Below are 26,862 nucleotides of genomic sequence, written 5' to 3' on the forward strand. Positions count from 1 at the left end.
GGGTCTGTCTAGGGACAAGGGGAATTGAACATATGGAAATTGAACATGGTGGGTCTGTATAGTGTCAAGGGGAATTGAACATGGTGGGATTGTCTAGGGACAATGATGGTAGAGGGTCAAACACAACAGAGACAGAAACATACATACACTAGTACAAGCGTGAGATTTATATATAAAGCATTACCAAGACCTGAAATCTTGCTGGGGTGTTCAAAAATTTGCATAATTGTAATGATGCTATAAATAGCTATAATCAAGGAAATGCTCAACGACAAAATGGATGTGACTAAAAGTAACGCTAAAATGACGAAATTGTCCCAGAATTTAAAGGAAAATAAACATATCCCCGAAAATTAAGTTACAATGGTTTAGACTAAAATGGATAAAATTAGTAACTACTTACAATATCAACTTCTGTGACGATCGTGAATAAATACCTATGTATCTATAATCAGCTGAAATTCCTATGAAATCCCACTATCTATTTATAGCTCCAACTTGTGGGTTTTTTCCTTTGGAAAATCCCACTATCTTTTTATAGCCTCAGCTTGAGTGACGTTCCTGTTTATGAATTCTAGTATATATGTATAGCTACAAAATGTGGAAATCCCCAAGTCGATATTTATAGTCTCAAAATTTCCACCGTCAGTGACGTCACTGTACTGAACACTAGGGGATAAATGTCACCAGTGTTGCAAGTGGCTGACCTGAATACACGCTACTGCAGGTAGGTAGGTAGAGTGTATCTGATAGGGATAAAGTGAGTTTTTATAGGGACAAACAGAGACCAATACACACACACACACACACACACAGACACAACGTACGCGCGCAGACATACGCACACACACACACACACACACAGAGGGAAGAGGAAAAAACAAACCCCAAATATACTATCAATACAGAAGGGAGATAACACAAACCCCAAATAAACTATCAACACAAACGTACGCGAACGCATACAAACCCCAAATATACTATTCACACAACGTCGCTAACGCATACAAACCCCAAATATGCTATCCACACTCGGGAGGAAGAAGAAAAAACAACCAAATATACGATCTACACAACGTACGCGAACACACACACACACACACACACACACACACTCTCACACACAGAGGGAAGAGGCAAAAACAAACCCCAAATATACTATCAACACAAAAGGGAGATAATACAAACCCCAAATAAACTATCCACACAAACGTACGCGAACGCATACAAACCACAAATATACTATCAACACAGAAGGGAGATAATACAAACCCCAAATAAACTATCCACACAAACGTACGCGAATGCATACAAACCCCAAATATACTATCAACACAGAAGGGAGATAATACAAACCCCAAATGAACTATCCACACAAACGTACACGAACGCATACAAACCCCAAATATGCTATCCACACTCGGGAGGAAGAAGAAAAAAACAACCAAATATACGATCTACACAACGTACGCGAACAAACACACACACACACACATACACACACACAGAGGGAAGAGTCAAAAACAAAACCACAAATATACTATCAACACAGAAGGGAGATAATACAAACCCCAAATAAACTATCAACACAAACGTACGCGAACGCATACAAACCCCAAATATACTATTCACACAACGTCGCTAACCCATACAAACCCCAAATATGCTATCCACACTCGGGAGGAAGAAGAAAAAACAACCAAATATACGATTTACACAACGTACGCGAACACACACACACACACACACACACAGAGGGAAGAGGAAAAAACAAACCCCAAATATACTATCAACACAGAAGGGAGATAATACAAACCCCAAATAAACTATCCACACAAACGTACGCGAACGCATACAAACCACAAATATACTATCAACACAGAAGGGAGATAATACAAACCCCAAATAAACTATCCACACAAACGTACGCGAACGCATACAAACCCCAAATATACTATCAACACAGAAGGGAGATAATACAAACCCCAAATAAACTATCCACACAAACGTACGCGAACGCATACAAACCCCAAATATGCTATCCACACTCGGGAGTAAGAAGAAAAAAACAACCAAATATACGATCTACACAACGTACGCGAACAAACACACACACACACATACACACACACAGAGGGGAGAGTCAAAAACAAACCCCAAATATACTATCAACACAGAAGGGAGATAATACAAACCCCAAATAAACTATCCACACAAACGTACGCGAACGCATACAAACCCCAAATATACTATTCACACAACGTCGCTAACGCATACAAACCCCAAATATGCTATCCACACTCGGGAGGAAGAAGAAAAAAAACAACCAAATATACGATCTACACAACGTACGCGAACAAACCCACACACACACATACACACACACAGAGGGAAGAGGCAAAAACAAACCCCAAATATACTATCAACACAGAAGGGAGATAATACAAACCCCAAATAAACTATCCACACAAACGTACGCGAACGCATACAAACCCCAAATATACTATCAACACAGAGTGAAGAAGAAAAAGTTTTTTGAAAGCACCTAAGCCCTCACCTGCAATGACCAACTCTGCCAAACACCTACACGCCACCCCCACTCCCAACACTACAAAACCCATTTAACCCGTTATTTTATGGCATCAGTGTGTGATTTAGGAAACATCAAGACACAAAATGATGGATGAATAGACTGACTATTGTTTACCGACTTGCATGCCTAAAGAGCGTGCGTGAAGGAAAACATCCTTCCATTTCAATTCTAACTAAAACATGATCCAGAGGGATAGAGAGAGGTGAAAGAGCACAATTTCATAAAGTGTGAGTAAAAACAAAACACGCCATCCTTATTATACAATGTCAAGACCAAGAGACACTTACGTTTTCTTTCTGGTCTATTCTCTTTTAGAAGGTAGTATGAAATTTCACATCAGGGCCAACGCATCGGCTCACATTGTCAATTTTTCCATTTCCATGTCTTTACTGGCACAAGTTCTTCATCATCTTCAATTTCTTCTTCTTCTGAATCCCTCTTCTCTGTTTCGTCTTGTTTTTGTTTCTTCTCTTTTCTCGTAGGGCACTCTGAATTCCAGTGTCCTTTCTCCTGACAACGATATTAGGTATCTTGACTTTTGTCTCTCTTTTTTAGACGAAGCAGGTATTCTGGAGACAAATACCCATTTACCTTTGCAGATATAGCAAACTTCATTAGCACTTACACACTTTCGTATGACTCTCATCAAATCAACGATCAAAAGAGTAAGTTTTGTTGCCACTTTCGCATGTGAATTATGCTTTCGTATGACTTTTAGCAAATATTTGACCAGCAGGTCGATCTGTGCTGACTCTTCCATCTTCTTGATCGTTTGAGAGCGGAATGAATACTCTGACGCTAAGACACTCTCCTTATATACAGGGACCTGCTGCGTATGAAACCTAGTCAAATGTAATTTTGCAATAAGATGAAACGATTTCATTGAGGAAGTAAAAAGCAATGATGTACCGTATCGCCTCACACAAAACCTGAAGTGTTAGTTCAAATCCGTGTCAGCGATTTCGAAGAAGACATAACTGAGCTTTAATCAATGCTCTCTAATTATGCCACAAAACCACGAGTCCTGATTCACGCCAAAAGAAATTTCGTTCGATCCATAAAAAATAGTATCATATCTGAGAAACGCAAAAAGGAACTTCCAGAAAACTGAGAAAGACGGCTTACACCTACAACGTAAATGTATGAGTTCAAGTAGTGCGTAAAACTTAGTCAAATTAAATTTTTATAGTCAAGACGAAAGGATCTCTTTTCGAACAAGAAAGCAGACACCAAGCGACAATGGCGATCCGTGTCACACAACACTTTTCAAAATGTATATTATCAGAGGTTTGTTCTAGCGATCTGCACGGTTAAATTAAATGTTGATGTATTTTGCAATAAGACGGACACAATTTCCATGGGATCGCCCATGGTACGAATGTTCGTGCATTAGTTTAATTTTTAAAAATATTTTTTTTTATATAAATCGCCTATAGGATAGACCCAGTAAAGCATGGCCATTCTCGTCACTGTCTGAATAGCTACTCAAGTCAATTCGAAGCGAACGCGGTAAGAAAATAAGTATAGCCAATGAAATGGCTTACAACGGGTGATGCATTGTTTTGTTCTAGGACTGTGTGGCATAATAATCCCTATGTTCTTGCGTTGTTACCATTACAGTGCAGACAGACTGAAATGTGAACTTACAAGCCCTCTTTGTGTGTGTTGTACCATTTCCTCTTACCACATCAAAATACTGAGCGTCACAGTATTGGTTCGCGTTTTCAAACTGACCATTTTTTTATATCTCACTTAAACATTTCGACATAAACACTCACACTCACATCGGTAGAGTCAGAACAGACGTGTTACGGTATTGAGGGGCATGTTATCTTTTCGTTTTCAAACTAATAAATTTGGGGCTTGTATGAAGTAAAGAACCGAAAGTACAGTGAAACTCAAGGATGATGACCCAATCTGTCTGTCTATTGATGCGTGTATTTACTTAAGAAGAAATATGACCTCTAAAACACAAAGAGATACGGCAAGCATGATTAGATCAAACACAGCGATGTTTTCCTTCACGCCCGTGTAATTTAGAGTTTTAATCGTCTTTGAAGACAAACTTGGTCTCCTTTTGTAGGGCTTGAAATAATAAAAGAAACTGAAAAATCTTAAGCACTTTGCTATAGATAATTTCATCAACAGACTAAACAACATAAATACCGTTACAACAATAGAAAGCCTTAAATCTTCTATCAAAAAGAAATGCATGAAAAAAATTAAAGATTAACGATAACTAACCAATGAAACCGAATTTAACAAAGGCAATGACATGTGAAGAAATGCCTCTCACTTTGGAAAGGTAGGCGAATGTACTCTGTCATGCACCATCAACTTGAAAAAAATTATAAACAGAGAGAAACCTGAATTCAAAATTCAGTTGTTTCTTTTTCTTCAAAATTGTTTCGTTTCTTTTTTCTTTTTTTTTTGGAACAAATCTAAGCACTAATATAGAGTGGAAAAGGGAAAATGCACATACAAGCTTTGATATTTCTGAAAAAATGAGGGGATATTCCTAACGTTCATAACCACCTATATATGCTTGGACTTGTCTGTGACTTATCCACAAAACAAGATGTACATATTTCTGGTCAAGCTGCAAGTGTGTGCGTGTTTTTGAAAATGGTAAAAATGGGATATACAATTTTCTCGTGACACTTATAAAGTGAAGAGTCTGTGCAAGTGTCAAAAGCCAAGTCATATAAGTTTTGTATTTTGTACGGCTTGTAAAGATTTCCACTTTAGAAAATGTGAAGTATCACAAGTTATTATCACAAACAGAAGTGGAACATAGGGGCTTGCAAGAAAGAAAATAACCCAGACAGTTGGTGTCATCAAGAGTGCTAGAGACGGTACCCGAACTTGCTTGCTTGCTTACTTGAATTAAAGTGATTTTCGCTCTAATGGAGCATGTATCACTGGTTTAATAACGCACCGCGTGATTTTTAATTACTCATGGGGAAGGAAAGAGAGCCTCATCCCCCCCAGGCTTTTATGTACTCACAGACTACTTTTAAATTTAGCCAATCAGGTGTAGGACTAACTAGTCCTTAACAACCTGACTGAAAGGCTTTAAACATGAGTGGGAATTGTCTCACCACACACTCATTTTTCTGTCCGAGCGTGGTAAAGGAGGAAAAAGGTGCTCAGCAAGACAGCCATGGATGTTAAGTACTCACCAAAACGCTAGCCCGTACTTATTTCAAATCAAGTCGTGTCACCAAAAAAGACCACGTGTACGACATCAAAGGCATTGTCAAACGCAGAATGCCTCAGTGCTAACTGGCTAGGTCTGCATTTCTTGCTCCCGCTGCTGTTGCGTATATTTCTTCCCTCCACACCGAGTTCTGGGCCTAATTCTTTAAATTTCGTTGTACCCGAACTTACATTATCCATATTATCACCAACAAAAAAAAACAAAAAAAAACGCACAGACCTAAAAGAAACACTCACTCACTTTTTACAGAACATTACTATTTTTAAAATTTTGATAAGCGACGGAAACGAACAACTTAGTGTCACACTTTCTAACCAAGATAAAGAAATCATGTGCTGATAGACTCACTTCTGTATTTTTTCTTCTAACTGACTAACATATCATAGGCAATGGAATGTTATTTCTTTTCGAGAGTATGGGGTAGCCCTAAAAAAATTTTTGGGGAACTTGAAGCGATTGCCATAGCTTCAAGTTCCCCAAAACATTTTTAGGGCTACCCCATACTCTCGAAAAGAAATAACATTCCATTGCCTATGATATGTTAGTCAGTTAGAAGAAAAAATACAGAATTGAGTCTATCAGCACATGATTTCTTTATCTTGGTTAGAAAGTGTGACTCTAAGTTGTTCGTTTCCGTCGCTTATCAAAATTTTAAAAATAGTAATGTTCTGTAAAAAGTGAGTGAGTGTTTCTTTTAGGTCTGTGCGGTTTTTTTTTTGGTTTTTTTTTGTTGGTGATAATATGGATAATGTAAGTTCGGGTACAACGAAATTTAAAGAATTAGGCCCAGAACTCGGTGTGGAGGGAAGAAATATACGCAACAGCAGCGGGAGCAAGAAATGCAGACCTAGCCAGTTAGCACTGAGGCATTCTGCGTTCGACAATGCCTTTGATGTCGTACACGTGGTCTTTTTTGGTGACACTACTTGATTTGAAATAAGTACGGGCTAGCGTTTTGGTGAGTACTTAACATCCATGGCTGTCTTGCTGAGCACCTTTTTCCTCCTTTACCACGCTCGGACAGAAAAATGAGTGTGTGGTGAGACAATTCCCACTCATGTTTAAAGCCTTTCAGTCAGGTTGTTAAGGACTAGTTAGTCCTACACCTGATTGGCTAAATTTAAAAGTAGTCTGTGAGTACATAAAAGCCTGGGGGGGATGAGGCTCTCTTTCCTTCCCCATGAGTAATTAAAAATCACGCGGTGCGTTATTAAACCAGTGATACATGCTCCATTAGAGCGAAAATCACTTTAATTCAAGTAAGCAAGCAAGCAAGTTCGGGTACCGTCTCTAGCACTCTTGATGACACCAACTGTCTGGGTTATTTTCTTTCTTGCAAGCCCCTATGTTCCACTTCTGTTTGTGATAATAACTTGTGATACTTCACATTTTCTAAAGTGGAAATCTTTACAAGCCGTACAAAATACAAAACTTATATGACTTGGCTTTTGACACTTGCACAGACTCTTCACTTTATAAGTGTCACGAGAAAATTGTATATCCCATTTTTACCATTTTCAAAAACACGCACACACTTGCAGCTTGACCAGAAATATGTACATCTTGTTTTGTGGATAAGTCACAGACAAGTCCAAGCATATATAGGTGGTTATGAACGTTAGGAATATCCCCTCATTTTTTCAGAAATATCAAAGCTTGTATGTGCATTTTCCCTTTTCCACTCTATATTAGTGCTTAGATTTGTTCCAAAAAAAAAAGAAAAAAGAAACGAAACAATTTTGAAGAAAAAGAAACAACTGAATTTTGAATTCAGGTTTCTCTCTGTTTATAATTTTTTTCAAGTTGATGGTGCATGACAGAGTACATTCGCCTACCTTTCCAAAGTGAGAGGCATTTCTTCACATGTCATTGCCTTTGTTAAATTCGGTTTCATTGGTTAGTTATCGTTAATCTTTAATTTTTTTCATGCATTTCTTTTTGATAGAAGATTTAAGGCTTTCTATTGTTGTAACGGTATTTATGTTGTTTAGTCTGTTGATGAAATTATCTATAGCAAAGTGCTTAAGATTTTTCAGTTTCTTTTATTATTTCAAGCCCTACAAAAGGAGACCAAGTTTGTCTTCAAAGACGATTAAAACTCTAAATTACACGGGCGTGAAGGAAAACATCGCTGTGTTTGATCTAATCATGCTTGCCGTATCTCTTTGTGTTTTAGAGGTCATATTTCTTCTTAAGTAAATACACACATCAATAGACAGACAGATTGGGTCATCATCCTTGAGTTTCACTGTACTTTCGGTTCTTTACTTCATACAAGCCCCAAATTTATTAGTTTGAAAACGAAAAGATAACATGCCCCTCAATACCGTAACACGTCTGTTCTGACTCTACCGATGTGAGTGTGAGTGTTTATGTCGAAATGTTTAAGTGAGATATAAAAAAATGGTCAGTTTGAAAACGCGAACCAATACTGTGACGCTCAGTATTTTGATGTGGTAAGAGGAAATGGTACAACACACACAAAGAGGGCTTGTAAGTTCACATTTCAGTCTGTCTGCACTGTAATGGTAACAACGCAAGAACATAGGGATTATTATGCCACACAGTCCTAGAACAAAACAATGCATCACCCGTTGTAAGCCATTTCATTGGCTATACTTATTTTCTTACCGCGTTCGCTTCGAATTGACTTGAGTAGCTATTCAGACAGTGACGAGAATGGCCATGCTTTACTGGGTCTATCCTATAGGCGATTTATATAAAAAAAAATATTTTTAAAAATTAAACTAATGCACGAACATTCGTACCATGGGCGATCCCATGGAAATTGTGTCCGTCTTATTGCAAAATACATCAACATTTAATTTAACCGTGCAGATCGCTAGAACAAACCTCTGATAATATACATTTTGAAAAGTGTTGTGTGACACGGATCGCCATTGTCGCTTGGTGTCTGCTTTCTTGTTCGAAAAGAGATCCTTTCGTCTTGACTATAAAAATTTAATTTGACTAAGTTTTACGCACTACTTGAACTCATACATTTACGTTGTAGGTGTAAGCCGTCTTTCTCAGTTTTCTGGAAGTTCCTTTTTGCGTTTCTCAGATATGATACTATTTTTTATGGATCGAACGAAATTTCTTTTGGCGTGAATCAGGACTCGTGGTTTTGTGGCATAATTAGAGAGCATTGATTAAAGCTCAGTTATGTCTTCTTCGAAATCGCTGACACGGATTTGAACTAACACTTCAGGTTTTGTGTGAGGCGATACGGTACATCATTGCTTTTTACTTCCTCAATGAAATCGTTTCATCTTATTGCAAAATTACATTTGACTAGGTTTCATACGCAGCAGGTCCCTGTATATAAGGAGAGTGTCTTAGCGTCAGAGTATTCATTCCGCTCTCAAACGATCAAGAAGATGGAAGAGTCAGCACAGATCGACCTGCTGGTCAAATATTTGCTAAAAGTCATACGAAAGCATAATTCACATGCGAAAGTGGCAACAAAACTTACTCTTTTGATCGTTGATTTGATGAGAGTCATACGAAAGTGTGTAAGTGCTAATGAAGTTTGCTATATCTGCAAAGGTAAATGGGTATTTGTCTCCAGAATACCTGCTTCGTCTAAAAAAGAGAGACAAAAGTCAAGATACCTAATATCGTTGTCAGGAGAAAGGACACTGGAATTCAGAGTGCCCTACGAGAAAAGAGAAGAAACAAAAACAAGACGAAACAGAGAAGAGGGATTCAGAAGAAGAAGAAATTGAAGATGATGAAGAACTTGTGCCAGTAAAGACATGGAAATGGAAAAATTGACAATGTGAGCCGATGCGTTGGCCCTGATGTGAAATTTCATACTACCTTCTAAAAGAGAATAGACCAGAAAGAAAACGTAAGTGTCTCTTGGTCTTGACATTGTATAATAAGGATGGCGTGTTTTGTTTTTACTCACACTTTATGAAATTGTGCTCTTTCACCTCTCTCTATCCCTCTGGATCATGTTTTAGTTAGAATTGAAATGGAAGGATGTTTTCCTTCACGCACGCTCTTTAGGCATGCAAGTCGGTAAACAATAGTCAGTCTATTCATCCATCATTTTGTGTCTTGATGTTTCCTAAATCACACACTGATGCCATAAAATAACGGGTTAAATGGGTTTTGTAGTGTTGGGAGTGGGGGTGGCGTGTAGGTGTTTGGCAGAGTTGGTCATTGCAGGTGAGGGCTTAGGTGCTTTCAAAAACTTTTTCTTCTTCACTCTGTGTTGATAGTATATTTGGGGTTTGTATGCGTTCGCGTACGTTTGTGTGGATAGTTTATTTGGGGTTTGTATTATCTCCCTTCTGTGTTGATAGTATATTTGGGGTTTGTTTTTGCCTCTTCCCTCTGTGTGTGTGTATGTGTGTGTGTGGGTTTGTTCGCGTACGTTGTGTAGATCGTATATTTGGTTGTTTTTTTTCTTCTTCCTCCCGAGTGTGGATAGCATATTTGGGGTTTGTATGCGTTAGCGACGTTGTGTGAATAGTATATTTGGGGTTTGTATGCGTTCGCGTACGTTTGTGTGGATAGTTTATTTGGGGTTTGTATTATCTCCCTTCTGTGTTGATAGTATATTTGGGGTTTGTTTTTGACTCTCCCCTCTGTGTGTGTGTATGTGTGTGTGTGTGTTTGTTCGCGTACGTTGTGTAGATCGTATATTTGGTTGTTTTTTTCTTCTTACTCCCGAGTGTGGATAGCATATTTGGGGTTTGTATGCGTTCGCGTACGTTTGTGTGGATAGTTTATTTGGGGTTTGTATTATCTCCCTTCTGTGTTGATAGTATATTTGGGGTTTGTATGCGTTCGCGTACGTTTGTGTGGATAGTTTATTTGGGGTTTGTATTATCTCCCTTCTGTGTTGATAGTATATTTGTGGTTTGTATGCGTTCGCGTACGTTTGTGTGGATAGTTTATTTGGGGTTTGTATTATCTCCCTTCTGTGTTGATAGTATATTTGGGGTTTGTTTTTTCCTCTTCCCTCTGTGTGTGTGTGTGTGTGTGTGTGTGTGTGTGTGTGTTCGCGTACGTTGTGTAAATCGTATATTTGGTTGTTTTTTCTTCTTCCTCCCGAGTGTGGATAGCATATTTGGGGTTTGTATGCGTTAGCGACGTTGTGTGAATAGTATATTTGGGGTTTGTATGCGTTCGCGTACGTTTGTGTGGATAGTTTATTTGGGGTTTGTATTATCTCCCTTCTGTGTTGATAGTATATTTGGGGTTTGTTTTTGACTCTTCCCTCTGTGTGTGTGTATGTGTGTGTGTGTGTGTTTGTTCGCGTACGTTGTGTAGATCGTATATTTGGTTGTTTTTTTCTTCTTCCTCCCGAGTGTGGATAGCATATTTGGGGTTTGTATGCGTTCGTGTACGTTTGTGTGGATAGTTCATTTGGGGTTTGTATTATCTCCCTTCTGTGTTGATAGTATATTTGGGGTTTGTATGCGTTCGCGTACGTTTGTGTGGATAGTTTATTTGGGGTTTGTATTATCTCCCTTCTGTGTTGATAGTATATTTGTGGTTTGTATGCGTTCGCGTACGTTTGTGTGGATAGTTTATTTGGGGTTTGTATTATCTCCCTTTTGTGTTGATAGTATATTTGGGGTTTGTTTTTGCCTCTTCCCTCTGTGTGTGAGAGTGTGTGTGTGTGTGTGTGTGTGTGTGTGTGTGTGTGTTCGCGTACGTTGTGTAGATCGTATATTTGGTTGTTTTTTCTTCTTCCTCCCGAGTGTGGATAGCATATTTGGGGTTTGTATGCGTTAGCGACGTTGTGTGAATAGTATATTTGGGGTTTGTATGCGTTCGCGTACGTTTGTGTTGATAGTTTATTTGGGGTTTGTGTTATCTCCCTTCTGTATTGATAGTATATTTGGGGTTTGTTTTTTCCTCTTCCCTCTGTGTGTGTGTGTGTGTGTGTGTGTGTGCGTATGTCTGCGCGCGTACGTTGTGTGTGTGTGTGTGTGTGTGTGTGTGTGTGTGTGTGTGTATTGGTCTCTGTTTGTCCCTATAAAAACTCACTTTATCCCTATCAGATACACTCTACCTACCTACCTGCAGTAGCGTGTATTCAGGTCAGCCACTTGCAACACTGGTGACATTTATCCCCTAGTGTTCAGTACAGTGACGTCACTGACGGTGGAAATTTTGAGACTATAAATATCGACTTGGGGATTTCCACATTTTGTAGCTATACATATATACTAGAATTCATAAACAGGAACGTCACTCAAGCTGAGGCTATAAAAAGATAGTGGGATTTTCCAAAGGAAAAAACCCACAAGTTGGAGCTATAAATAGATAGTGGGATTTCATAGGAATTTCAGCTGATTATAGATACATAGGTATTTATTCACGATCGTCACAGAAGTTGATATTGTAAGTAGTTACTAATTTTATCCATTTTAGTCTAAACCATTGTAACTTAATTTTCGGGGATATGTTTATTTTCCTTTAAATTCTGGGACAATTTCGTCATTTTAGCGTTACTTTTAGTCACATCCATTTTGTCGTTGAGCATTTCCTTGATTATAGCTATTTATAGCATCATTACAATTATGCAAATTTTTGAACACCCCAGCAAGATTTCAGGTCTTGGTAATGCTTTATATATAAATCTCACGCTTGTACTAGTGTATGTATGTTTCTGTCTCTGTTGTGTTTGACCCTCTACCATCATTGTCCCTAGACAATCCCACCATGTTCAATTCCCCTTGACGCTATACAGACCCACCATGTTCAATTTCCATATGTTCAATTCCCCTTGTCCCTAGACAGACCCAAACTCTATTCCCATGTTAATTTCCCCTTGTCGCTAGACAGACCCACACTATAGTTCCATGTTAAATTCCCCTTGTCGCTAGAGTGACCCACGATTTTTCTCCATGTTAATTTCCCTTGATGCTAATCTGACCCACGATTTTTCTCCATGTTAATTTTCCCTTGACGCTAGAGTTGCCCAAGGGGTCTTGAAATGCTAATTCCCCTTGACGCTAGGGTGCCCCCATTTACTACTGACATAGTATCCTGTTTCTTTTATTACACGAATAAAGCGATTTTCCTCCTGAGTCAATTCTTGAATACCTTGCATTGAAATCTCGAAATATAAAATAATAAATCGATACAGCGGACGGCTGAAAATATGGAATATAACTATGGGCCCTATCAGGACCTTATATTAGCTGGTTGTAATTTGGCTTTCAATTATCTATACCTCATGATCCATTGCAGATTCTTGACAGAATGTAGCAAAATTTTAGTTATATAATTGATATGTTAATTGGAACTCTCTTAACAAACACCCCAACACCAAAACTATGGGACGTTTTTAGACTTTGTATGGCTTAGTATAAACAAATTTCATCATTATTGAAATCATGTTTTAAATTAATTGAAATGATGAGATCAGTAAAGGATGCTTTTGACTTTGTTCACCACTACTTTCATCAATACCTATACTACGACAAATGCTGCTACTTCTTCATCTTCTCCTACTACTAGGGTTATTACAACCAACATGATATTTGCTGTTATTATCTTACACTGGCACTATTACTACTATGGAGTATGATGCTTCAGATGCAGCAAGTTCTGTTTCTAAAGATTCTTTAATTGTTTTAGCAAGAAACACTACTCACCGTTTATCAATATAGTCTTGTTGGCTATTTCTATAGCTGTTGTAGTTGTTGTTTCTATTGTCGGAAGCACATTTTGACAGTATATCATGAGGTTACTCGATGCTGCAATGGAAATGTAGATAACAGTTTATTAGTGTTTAAAAAACGTTATATTAAGCTGCGTCAGCTCTGAACATTTCACCTTGGGAACCAAACTGAACATAATGGGCAGCACAAATATGAAAGAAATGAAACCATCCATAGCATATTTGGTTTTTAAGTTTCAGAATAAACAAGGATCGATACTCTGTGATTAATGTATTTTGATTTAGATGACGTTTCCATGTTTTGTTCGTGATGCTGAAATGATGACCCATTCATTATAATCCACTTCTTGTCGTCTTTTTATTGTCAATCCAAGTATGTATATTTCGTAAAAGGCTTTTACAAAATATTTGCAGAGTTTTATCAAAGGAGTTTTAGACAACCTTGCTGCCACATATATCTTTGTCATGTTATGTAGATATGCATGGAAGATCTAGGCTTAATTGTTAAAAATATAATTCAGTTGTAAAAAATATTTACATTTCAAATTTACCCAAACCATGTCAGGATGGACATTTCCTTGGTAAATGAGCAGCAGATTTAAATTTCTTTTGGCTGGTATTTCACCTTCAAAGAGTGGAGAGTTAACATATATAAACTTTCCATCTTCGGGTCCACTATTACATTGAATCTTTGTGTCATTTATTGAAAAGAAACCATTTATACAGTTGTATCTGTTATTTAGTTTTGTGAATAATCTTATATCCACAAGCTGGTACTTCACCGATGTTCTTGCTGTAACCTGACAATAGCATGTCGTTGAATAGACTACTGGAAGGTTGTTCTTTTTAAACATAATGTTCACTTCAGACGCCGAACTCACTGAAGCATTACACATATCAACATGTGTATTTGCTGAAATAAATAAACGTGCAATTAGTTAAAAATTATTTTGCAACGAACAAGAAACTTCTATAATATTTATAATGGTAAATTTGAGGCTGTTTGGTGGGATTAGACTATCGGTTCATATAGATTTGTTATATGTGCCAAATTGGTTTGGGGAGGGAATGCACCTATTTAAGTCGTGTAATTGATATAAAACAAGGCCAGTGTATTCAAAACCAATGACTTCAAAGTAGTATAAATTTGTTGGAATTGATAGTTATCGTTACTAAATTTCGTATTTAATCCAGGTCAACAATTACAATTTAGAGGAGTGTGAATATGATAAGCATTTTTTAAATTACGTCCACAGCCAAATGTCGGCTATAGCTATACCTATTATCGCTATTTTTAATTGATAGCTTTTTACTTTTTAAAATGCATGCCGATGAAAATGAAATAACATTATTTAGATTACTGACTTATTTTTAATTAATTATATTTATTTCTATACTGAGATAATGCTAAAACTGGTGTACAGACGAACTAATGACTGCAAGAGATTATCAATGTGAAAATTGATTAGTCAGTAACATGAACTAATCAAATATATTTTTACAGCTTAATCTTACCCATGATGCAATCGTACTTCACGTGTGCATATTGTCTTCCAGTAAAGCCTTTGCACTCAAATGCAGGAGGTATATGTGCTCTGTTATTCGAGCACTTGGTCTTCCCAGAGCAACTTTCGTACAGGTCCGCTGCGTGCATATGAGAGTAGTTTGCAAAGCAATCGTGTTTATTGAAGTCGCAGCATTCACTACTTGATTTTGCTGGAGGTTTATATCCATATTCCGCTGCCGTTATTCGTATGATCTTGTTTCCGCTGCACGTTAAACTGAAGCTGTAACATGTGTCCCTGCTTATTCCATAACAAGCAGTTTCATATGTCGTATGCGCCCCACCTGTGTGCATTAAAATAAGAAAGAACATGGTCAGCGTCTGAAATGTTAAGTGAGAAAGAGAGGAAGAAGAGAAATGTTTCAAAACGTTATTCGCCGAAGATTTTAAAAGCCTTAAAATGAGAATAAATTCAAATAGAGAACCTTTGGCAAGGAGGTCCTAAACCACTCGGAATGGAGGTTTTGCATCGTGATGGCGGCCCAACTAGAAAAAGCCTCTTCAGACCAGCAGTAAACTGTCCAGGTCACAGCCTTTTTTCCATAGCCCCACATGTGCCACCATGCTACTGGTTTTCCAAGTAAAGGCTGCACTAGGAAAACGTATTGAAAATTTTAGCTCGCGAGGTTGTCACTGATACTTCGTTAGATGCGTGGAAGTAGAACTCTACCTTTTGCTGCACCGACCGTTTCGGGGATCCGAGCCAAAGCATTACCAAATTGTATTACACCGCTATACGTCGTCGATGTTTTAAAAAATGACATGTTTTCTATTAGATCTATATCTTGCAGATAAAGGCGCGTCTACTGGCCAGACATATACTGCCAGTACCTTGGCGAGCTTAAATGTGATAGGATAGACTTTAGGCATGTTCGAGCTTCTCAACCGGTGAATAGCTGTATGCATCTTAGCAAGAAATCAATTCCACACGCCGAGGAGCTGCTTTGATTGTCAGTAATTGACGGCAAGGCAGCTATGCTAGCTAGTAGTCGTTGAGACCGGTGTCGTCCCGTGGTAAAGAAGCGGTCGACACATTCATCTGGCGTCTAGAGTACGAGAGGGAGGAGATGTGTGCTCGTTTTGAATGCGGTCCCCAGAAGGCTGAGGACTGATACATCTGCGACAACACCCATACGAATGGACTCAATGCGGGAATATTATCCCATCAGAGCGAGGGTTGATTCGAAAAAGCTGATTACTACACATTTTCACATTTTGAAATATTGGACGTCAAATGTTTCAGTGAGTTATAAAAGTCTTTATAGCTTCCATATTTATTATTTTGAAATACTTTTATAAAACAAGCACTTTTCCTTATGAATCAACGGTGAAATAAATGTTTGTACTTCGAATGCAAGTTTAATTTTTTAACAAGTCTCTTTTTCTTTTCTATTGCTTGTAAAATGAGATAGCTCTAAGCACGTTTTTCCTTTGAGGAAATTCATAACGTTTGCTGGTAAATTGAGACTTGCTATATCATCTTTTATCAGACGTAAGAATATACAAAGATACATGTGCAGAGCAACTAAATAAATAAAAAGTACATTTTGTTATTAAAACATACTTTGCTAGAAAATATCAAGCATGGTGTATTGTCATATTTTTCACATTATGTCCAATCTGTTGTTCAACCTGTTTATGTATTTATGAACAAGATAACCGTTAATGTAAAATCAGTGATTCTTCCATCAAATAAATAAGCACTACAATAAAAGAAGAAACTTGATTTTTTCAATAGTACAGTGTGTATACAATTTTCAGAATGGTAATTTTCCCCGAGTCTTGCTTTCGAAATTATAAGTATCACCTCTTTATTTGACAATGCAACATCATTTATTAACTGGTGTATATTCTCTGACAAAAAAAACGTCAGAATATTCTGTAATAATTTTCCAGTGAAGAAAAACCATGATATATCACTCAAACTCTTCACTATCATAGAACACTTCTGAATGTTATGCATCATTGATAAACAACAATAATAATAATAAAACCAACGAAAATTACCTTCTTTTGCGAATTTAAAACTCTCAGTATCAACGATGTTGAATACTCGTCAGTTTTCTCCTCATACTAATTTTCATCAGAAACTGGCTGCACGTCTTTTAAACATTTACTGAATGGGAGATACTTACTATTCGCGATGAAAAAAGTGAGACAACACAACAACACTTTGGTAAAAGAAATTAATAGTTGTGCCCAGTGCTTTTAAGCCAAGGTTATTGCATTGATTGATTTTAGCTATTCCAGAGGTCAAAAGCACTTCTAATAAGTCATATTCATTGAATGTATGAATTACAACGAGGCTCTAAGAGTGTGTCCACTTCTCAACTTTAATCCATTTTGTGTTTAACTGGTATATTCTCTCCTATTTCGTCCACGTACAACTTTTTTTCTCTTTACTTTTTATTTCAATTTCAGCAAGTCTCAAAACAGTTGAATCACAAGGGGTGGTCGTCTCTTGCAAGTAATACCACACTCTTTCAATGAGAAGAAACATGCAGTTTGATAATTTTCTTTATATATATATATATATATATATATATATATATATATATATATATATATATATATATATATATATATATATATATATATATATATTGTACCATTAATTCACTGAATGTTACCATTTTAGAATATTTTAGAAACTTCTCTGTAATGTGGCTATTGTATCAGCTACAGTATAGAAACGTACATGATACAAAATGATTCATGTTGTACCTACCTAGCGTATCAGAAAAAGTAAATTACTTCCTTACTGTTGGATGTTCTGGTAGTAAGAAGGTTTAAAAGTAAGGTAAAGCAAGTCTCGATATTGCAAGCCATTCTAGCTATTTTTGTCACAGAAGAAGTAAGTTGCATTACCATGTCCAAGTGAGTCGATTGTTAAGGAATAGCAGAAAACTTCTTTTATATAATAGATACTTATCACTCTAATCAACAAGGGTTGTCAGTAATTCATTTGTTGAAGTGTCTAAAGTTGAGTAAGATTTTTTACTCTTTCCTTCTCTAACTTCTTTATTTCCATGTCAATTTGTGTCCCTGTTCTTTTATATTCGTTTTATTTCATCCAATTTTCTTCCTGTTAAAAACTCATAACGACGTGAAATGAGGTGCTGGTCTTTTCTCGTAAAAAATAAACTATTATCCTTCAAAAATTGTTTCTGAAATCATTTCTTTGACAGGTTTGGTGTCATCGTTTATTTTAAATATTTTTAGCTCTTTTCTGCCTGGAGTAAATGCATTCTTCTACAAATTAAGTCAGGTGAACGAATGAGTTGTTGATATAGCCATAAACCAGTTGAATAATAGTTTCACGTGATTACTGTGTGGAGGATGTACCATTGGACCAGTGGACACTCATTGTATTTTGCCAATTTCTTTGCAAATACAATTCTCCCAACACATTTGAGAAATAGTTATTCTTTGTTATTCTGAAGCCCGTTTATACTCTGTTTGCTCTAAGTGCTAATGCAAAAGCATATCTATTTCTTAAAATTGCATAAACGCAAGTAAATCTGAAACAAGTATAGTTTAGAGAAAGCTTCTTTTGTTTCTGATTTTAATAGTTGTTATTTGTGGTGCCAATTGAGTGGGTATCCATTGATTGACCTTTTGATGGGGTGCACGTTTACTTGTAATTGGCGCTTTCATTTGAAATGTGTCTTTACCGATGAATTATACACCACCTCTTTCATCTTCATCATTTGCAGGATCATTTGAATAAATAGCAGCCTTTATGTTGACATCTCGCTTTTGCACTTCATGTATGCTTGGACATCTATCGGCTTTCTTTATCTTCTCTTTTCAAATCATCAGGAATAAACAATGTGTAATAGATTATGTTCAGCACGGTGTTATAAGATTTGGTTTTAATCATAATACTTGGGTTTCAGTGTCGACTAGAAAAGATATGAAGTGAACAAATCAAACTATTCGAAGAAGCTTTCTCACAAGATGATAGTAAATCTACAAGAGTAGAAGGCAAATATTTGTGCTCAAAATAAGTCAACCATGTAGACTGACACTAAAGGAGATTTAATTGTTTGAGAAGGATAGCAGAAAATCACCAAAACCATTCACATGTATAGTGTGATATTTCTGCAATCTCTATAGGGCTTTAATTCTCTTCAAAATCTGATTTATTGCCTTATTATGTCCGAACGTGTCTTGCCATTGCTGGGCCCGGAGTGGCCGAGTGGTCTAAAGCGCTCACCGTTCCGGATCACTGCCATCTCACCTCTGTCTGCGTATGTTCGAGTCCAAGACTCGGCTAACGTGGGTACGTGGGAAAGCCTGCCAGTAGCTTCTCGTGGGTCGGTGGTTCTTTCCTGGGTTTTCCAGGGTTCTTCCTCCACCAGTTATACTGGCCGCCATATATGGCCTATCTTGTGCTGAAAATGGCGTTAAACCCCAGAACAACAACAACTTGCCATTGCTCCCTTGTTTTTGTTTGCAGTGTTTTCAAATTATTAAGAATCACCAATATTTAATAAGTAGTTTTCAAAATTATTTATTAATCAAATCTGATCCCATCGGTTGATATATTTGTTCTGCTGCATTTTGTTTCATTGTCAGTAAACCAATTCTGCATTGGTTATCTCTCTGTTGTATTAACCTTTCTTTTCCAGCTTTGACATCGAATCGTTAACCACCTTTCCCCATTTTCCCATTTATTTATCCAGTTTCCATGTATCCCATCGTCATCTGTGAATGATTAATCATCTGCATTCGATGACACTCTACGTGTGGTTATTTGAACTGTTAGTGGGAAGATTGCAATTTGTAGTCGCTGTCACAATCAAATCATCTTTGGTCATGTGCCTGTTTCCCATATAGAGGGACAGATATCTTTCACTGGTGCAAAATGTAATTCACTATTTCTTTTTGCACACAAATAAACCGTCTTCTTGTCCTGTTAGTTTCTTCTCTTCTCGTACTTAAATTGTATTCATGTATAAGTCTTTTTGAAGAAAAACATTCAGCAATAAATATGAATTTACAATTAGCAAATGGAGAATAAAATCTTTGAAACAGTTGGTACTAAAATTAGTCCACTCACTGGTTGATATATATTGCACCAGACGCATCTCTCTTGACATCACATCGTAGTGTATATGATCCTATTGCCAATTGGTATTTGCCCAATATTCTTTCTTTGGTCTAATGGGACAATATTAATAATGTCCTACAACTTTGTCATCAACATCCACTCCCAAGCAGTGATCATTCTGGTCCATACATTCTTAATCTTTTTCTTTAAATAAATATGGTGTTTCATTTACAGTTTCCTGTCCAAACATAAGGCTTTGGGGTTTAATCAGTGCCAACATTCGTTATATTTCTTATATGAACTCTAGTCACATTGAGGCCCAACAAGGGTAATTACAACTTGCCATAAATAACAATTTATAGAAAGTAAACATAAACAAAATTTGGTATTCTACCCATGGATTACTAAAGGTGTCATACATGTTAACTTTTATTTCAAACATAAATTTTCAACAGTTCTGCTAGTGACCGATGAAGACAACATATAATATGACCTTTGTCTCCTTTCCGTGCTAGTCTAATATGCAAAGGGGTCAATTTTCAGAATAACAAACAGTATATAAGACTTAAATTTTATCTAATATTTTAACTCCTATTTACAACTAGCATTCCTGGAACAGCAACTTGCTATAATTAGAAATTATTTTGATTAAGTTTTAGCATATGATATTGGTCTATCTGAACCTTTGATGAGATTCCTAGGAGATTTTGCTGTAATAATGTGACCCAATTGCATAGCATTTTGAAGTCAAATTAAATCTTTTACCACTTGGCTTTCTTTAAAGGCAACATAACAGTTATACTTTGCTTGGATCAAGAAGGAACTGTGGGGAAAGTTCCTAGTCCAGTCCAACAGACAGAGAATATTAATTAAAGCCAGATAGGATGTTAGTAAATGCAAAGGAAACTTCTCTAAATAATGTTATGTATATTTGATTTGCATTGTTTGTTAGTTAGTTTCTTTATATCTTATTTCATTATATGCTATGGCAATGTATCATTTTATACTGAACTTAACTTTGTCCAAAATCAAGTTTATGTTCTACTTGACCTGACTTTTTTGGATATTTTTAAAATTCTGTAAACTACTAATACATAGCTAAAATATTCTTTCTTTGTATGGGTTTAATTTCAGGATCATTATTAACTGAACCCGCCAAGTTCTATAAAATTAGGACTTTTGGTTTGGTTTTGTGGGGTTTAATGGCATTTTTCATCACATGATAGGCTATACATGTTGGACATTATATTAGGGTGAGGAAGAAACCGGAAAGACTCCGGATAGATCCAATGTCCCACGGGAAAGTACTGGTAAAGTATCTCACACACCAACGCTGGTTGAGTCCAGACTCAAACACAAGCAGACAGAGATGATCTGAGTCACTGATCTGTCAAGACAAGCGCCTTAGAACACTCCGCCATCCGGGGTCCGAAGCCTGCAGCTTTGCAATACCTGTATCCTTAGACGTGATAGTCTTCCCTTCCATGACCTGGTCCCGTCTCATTCCTCCCTCCCAGCAACAACAACAACATTAAAATGGTTCTAAATGAGCAAATCCCATTAAGTCTCATATATAATCTAATTGTAAAACGTACGCTTAATTTAATCCAGATAACATTTAAACCATGTGCCATGAGAATGTGGGCTTATAGTTTATTAAAAACAAATATCACAGACGCAGGTCCCTGTCGATGACAACGAATTGTTGCATATAGCGGCCGTTAGGTGACCAGAAACCAGTTCCACTTGTTATATTAAAGTCGAGAAAACCGTGCCAAAGATTCTACAAAGATCAAGCTTTTGCAACTAATCGAAATGCTGGCCTGTGAGATTTTAAAATGGTCACCAAGATACCGATCAAGGGCCTCTCGATTAAACTACCTAAACTTAGATCAGCGACATCAAAGTGAGCTCGCAGCATACCTGTAGATATCCATGGACGCTAGCAAAGCAGCCCCAACTGACGTGAGCGATTTGTCCAACTATGCAACCATGGCCAACCTCGGGGATTTTCCATCTGAGCCTGGTGCTATGATTTTGTGGTTCACAGCCGACGTCACAGCGGTCAATGGGACTACAACACCTAACGCGTCAGGTATTCGCAATAGAGATGCAAAGCATAACGTCTCTGGTTTCATCAACTGTGGTTGAATATCAAAGCCTCGAAACCAGCTACGTGTTCATTTTCACCGCCGAAATGTTTCTACGTCAGGTATCCATGCTAGAGAGAAAATGTAGTCTGCATGTATACATAAAACTCTCATTACTATTCGCAAGAGGGAATTTACGACTATCATTAATGCTAGTCATAACTAGTTTTCTGCTGGGGAGACAAACCCTTCTCTTCATGACTACTTGTCATTAAAATGATTAACCAATTAATAGTTAAAACAGAAAGACACACAAAAATAATCTGCTTATCAATCATCCTCTAACTGTTGGAAGTATCAGTCGAAATTGTTTACACTGAGTCTGGATTTGTACTCATATCAGAACACCTATCACTGGATATGAATGAGGAAACTTCGATGTCAGCAACGAGGTAGATGTTAAGAAAAATACAGATTGCATTAGATTTTTACTAAAATCAAATTATATTATTGTTTAGTTACTTTCATCATTGGTTAACAATTAAAATAATGCTACATGTGTAGATTTCTTAGTGGCATTAATCCCACTGACGTTTCTTCCGGCTGTCCAGAAATTTGCCGTCTATATCACACATATGTGAAGAAAAGTAGGAAGTCGGATTTATATTGATTCCTGATAGGTAGATACATCACGTATATAATGAATGTTCTTCATGTTTAATAATTTAATATAAAAAAATTCAACATGTTCCAATAATTTCAAGCTTGTATCCCTGACTATTAAAATATAATATTCACCATAGTATAGTTGTCATGCCTCCTACAGTATTAATTCTAACACCAGTGAAGGTGGACAATTACAATTTAAATAGCTTCGAGCCCCGAGTCAGCACTGCCGACGGTCTAGGTGTATAAATAACTCAAGGTGAAAGGTATAACAGATTAACAAAATATATTAAATGTATTCAACAATTTCATCGACAAATTTCTCAATCATAATTTCTCCGAACGAATGCAATGACATATTCACATTTGCCAATTACTATCTCATCCTTTGAATTGAGACTGTTTCCCTTCAGTGTTGTGTCTATTACACATATGTCTGTCTCTTGTTTCTCCTTCGGTACTTCCGATACCCTTGACTTCGTGCTTTCCTGGCATTTCCGGATCCGTTCTTCCGGCACTGTGCCTCCGCACAAACTGCTGACGTCACAATAGACCTCCCACGTGCTCTCAGCGTGTGTTCTCTTTCTAAGATCCTCAGGTATCGCCTCTGGCACGCACCTGGAAAGCTTTCTGTGGAATCAGAAGGGACGTATAATCTTGTCTCCTTGCTATAATCTCAGGAGGATTCATCTCACTTTCACATACCTTTCATCAGAATAATAGCAAATAAATTACCAATCACGCTCTCTAAATATTTGTTCTATAATAATTTTGCTACAACAATAGCAATAGTATCAACGATTTCTAATGCATGCATACACATTCCTAATTGTTAACATTCCCGATATAGTAACTATCGCTGTGAACAACAATTATATGCCTTTCCTACTCAAAGAATTATAAAAGACTTACACATATACAAATAATTAATTATATGTCCACAAGTCAAACAATGGCTAACTACGCAAAATTCACAATCTAAATAATTTGTCTGAATGCCTTTATCATATCTGAGTGTGCTTGTAAGAGTATTTCTTATGCAATATCCACTATATATCAACTCGTTTACATGTGACATAATGAAAATGAGAATTTAGCATTTACGTTTGTTCCTAAAAAGCCCAGGGTTCAATCAAAAACTACAATGTTGCCAGATTTGTCCTCTTTGAAGTCTTAAAAATCCAACAGCACAGTCAAAAACACATTTAAATTTTTGGAAATAAAGATAACTTTTTTAACTATCTAACACGCATGCAAATTTTACGGATGTTCTCATTTACGTTCAATCACTAACGAACAAAAACAGGAAGACAATATTAGCAGCTAAAAACAAGTTAGGCCCAATTCACACTAACACACAATGCCACATTATATTTCTTTAAAAAAGCTAAGTGCCTTCGCCAATGACACGCCGAAAGAGCTTGCCCATTCTGTGCCTTGGGAAGGTAACGAACTCATTACCTTTAGGTTACAAATCCCACACTCTATCAACTGAGCAACCGTGTTCCCCCCATACAAAATTAATCAAGTTGTGCGTCCCTAAGTCATAAAGGGGTGGAACGTGTCTTACGTAAATTTAATTTTAAAAGATTGTTTGGTATTTTTTATAAGGATTTCGCTTAACTACAAAACGTAATGGGTATGAGCAAGTGTCGCATGAGACTTGTGCTCGTTAGGTTAGTTTTTCTAGATTCGATCGCGACGAGTTCTTCGTCAAAGATTTTTATTCTGACTAATGCATGGTTGGCTAAGAGCATATTTCGTAGTCGTTGGTTATTGACGATTTCAATTTTCTTTCTGCGTCTAATGTTTTTTGTAGTTTTTTCCAAGATGCTATAGTTCATGAGTTTCAATAAAGTTTTACCGAAGTTAAGTAGTGGTTTTGGCCCATTATGTCTGTTGAAGTCGATCTAGGTTTTCATCCATGTAAATGGTTTAAAATTGAGAACACGAAGAACTTTATCGGGAACGAGCTTGGAGAGTTTGTTCGAGCAGTTGATAATGTATCTTGTAGCGTGTTTTGTGGTTGAGATTGGGTACAAGTATTTTCACATTCGTGTCTCAGAGTCTAGATTGATTTTTCTGCTTTTGTTGTTGAGGAAACAGCATGGAGATGGTGACGAGGAGTAGTTCAGAGCAGAAGGGATAATTGTTGTGAGCGTCGTAGAGATGATTGGGATAAAGGAGGTCGACCTCGACGAAATAGCCATGTTCATCATCGTATCCCGCTTGTCTTTGTTCGAGGAACTGTTCACCAGTGATCCAGTAAAACTCTGCCAGGGTAAGAGGTTGTAAAATGGCCCATTCATAGTGACTAGTGGCATCAAGGATGTACGTGGATGGTTTGGTGGGATCGTAGTTTTTCATGTATTTGTTATGGCGACAGCGTGTTTTTCATTGATGACGGAGATTCCTCCACGAATCATTTGTTCGGTAAACATGAACATGTCTGGATTTGTAAAGTATTCTAAGGTGAATCCGGATTGTTTGAAAAGAGCGTCACAGGAGAGGCCAGGCGAGGCGAGATACCAGAGTGGATTGGCTTGGTAATGATCCAAGCATGTATGTCTGAAATTTTCGAAGACACCAGTGAGCAGGAGCACATCCATTTTCAAGTAAAGGGATCTTGACAATCTCCGTGGGTCTTTCATCCGATCTCGTTCCATATCTTGTTTGTATTGGTATTCCTCATCAGTGATGTCAGAGAGATGTAAGTGAGAATAGAAGGCGTCTTTGGTTGGTAACAAGGTTTCACCGAATCTCGACCAAGCATCGATGTATTAGTAGGGATAAACTCCTTTCTTATGGAGTTCCCAATTCCTTTTTTAGGTAGGTGCGTGAAATTGGGACATGTTCAGCGAGTTCTGCCAGCGACGACGCAATGAAATGGAACTAATGGATGAATTGAAAAGGTACAATTGAGAAAGATATGTACTTTTCATAATTGTTTGAAACGAATTTTATGTGTGCTATTAAGCTTAGCAAGAAGTGTCTTGACTCGCTGTTCTTCGAGAGCTGCAATGATGAAATGTCTAACGTATCTTCATAGATTATTCGCCATCACTGGCAGAAAGTCTAGATCTTTGAATCGTAGATTACAATTAGCATGAGTAGCTCCTCGATAGTAACCGGTGACATGGCAATGCATCTCTAATTGTTCTTGTATGGCTTGAAGTACTCCCCACAGATATGACATCGCTGTGCTGATTTGTGTGTTGCAGTTGTGACGGTGAGTGGAATTATCGGCGCTTAATTTTTCCTGATGTCGCTGATGCGTTTACATTCAGCTACGAGTTGCTTAAAGAACCACACGACGTCATCCCTTTTGTTGTTGTCAATACGGAGAAGACAAATGTGCATCGACTGAGCAGCGTGTGTTATATCCAGTCAAGCATGAAATATGTTTGTGTTCCACTTGAGTGAGCGTGTGAACTGGATAAGGAAAGGATTCTTGTACTTTTTTGAGGAACGCCTCCGAGTCAAAAGCAATATAAGACAGATGCGTGTATTGTTTCATGTAGTGATGTTCGAACTGTAGTACTCGATGGCGTAGCATCTGAACGGTTTTAAGTTGACTGTATCCCGACGTATTGCGGTCGTGTAGTCACTGAGTTTAAGGAAAGTACTGCAGGCAGCGATAGCCGAAATATCCATGAATTTTATGTTGTGTGTACTGTGATCGACATAACAGGCTGAAGTCATTGATGTACACGAAATGGTTTTGGTAATACAGTAAACGTATGCTGTATTGTGAGGCTGGTTTGGAGATCATAAACGGGTAGACGACGAAGAGTTTATCATCCGTTGTCTTTGCATCGAGTCCAAACACGTTGATATCTTCTAGTTTTAAGGACGTCTTTGACTGCCGCTTGAAAGGCTATGCCAGTGGTTTTGATGGTGCCAAAATACGGCTTCTACTTGGAGACGCGATCAGCATTGTCCTCTGCAGCATATAGCGCGGCAAGGATGACCCGCACGAGACAGTAGTTGATGTACTCTTTGGTGGCCATGATCTCTTTGGG

At 37.4% G+C, this 26,862-nt stretch overlaps 1 protein-coding gene across 2 annotated transcripts in view; it reads right to left on the reverse strand.

Annotated features, from left to right (window-relative positions):
* Positions 1 to 26,862, reverse strand: part of LOC149797340 (uncharacterized) — a 70,685-nt gene that overhangs the window by 22,684 nt on the left and 21,139 nt on the right. For both annotated transcript variants that reach the window (XM_089962067.1, XM_089962066.1), the window contains exons 2-4: positions 14,980 to 15,312; positions 14,003 to 14,377; positions 13,439 to 13,540 (exon numbers count right to left, since the gene is read on the reverse strand). In XM_089962067.1, coding sequence (XP_089818193.1) covers positions 13,439 to 13,540; positions 14,003 to 14,377; positions 14,980 to 15,312 — 810 coding nt within the window. The remainder of the gene's footprint in view (positions 1 to 13,438; positions 13,541 to 14,002; positions 14,378 to 14,979; positions 15,313 to 26,862) is intronic.

This window comes from Sinohyriopsis cumingii, chromosome 6 (genome assembly GCF_028554795.1).
Source record: "Sinohyriopsis cumingii isolate HCF-2022 chromosome 6, ASM2855479v2, whole genome shotgun sequence".
NCBI lineage: Eukaryota > Metazoa > Mollusca > Bivalvia > Unionida > Unionidae > Sinohyriopsis > Sinohyriopsis cumingii.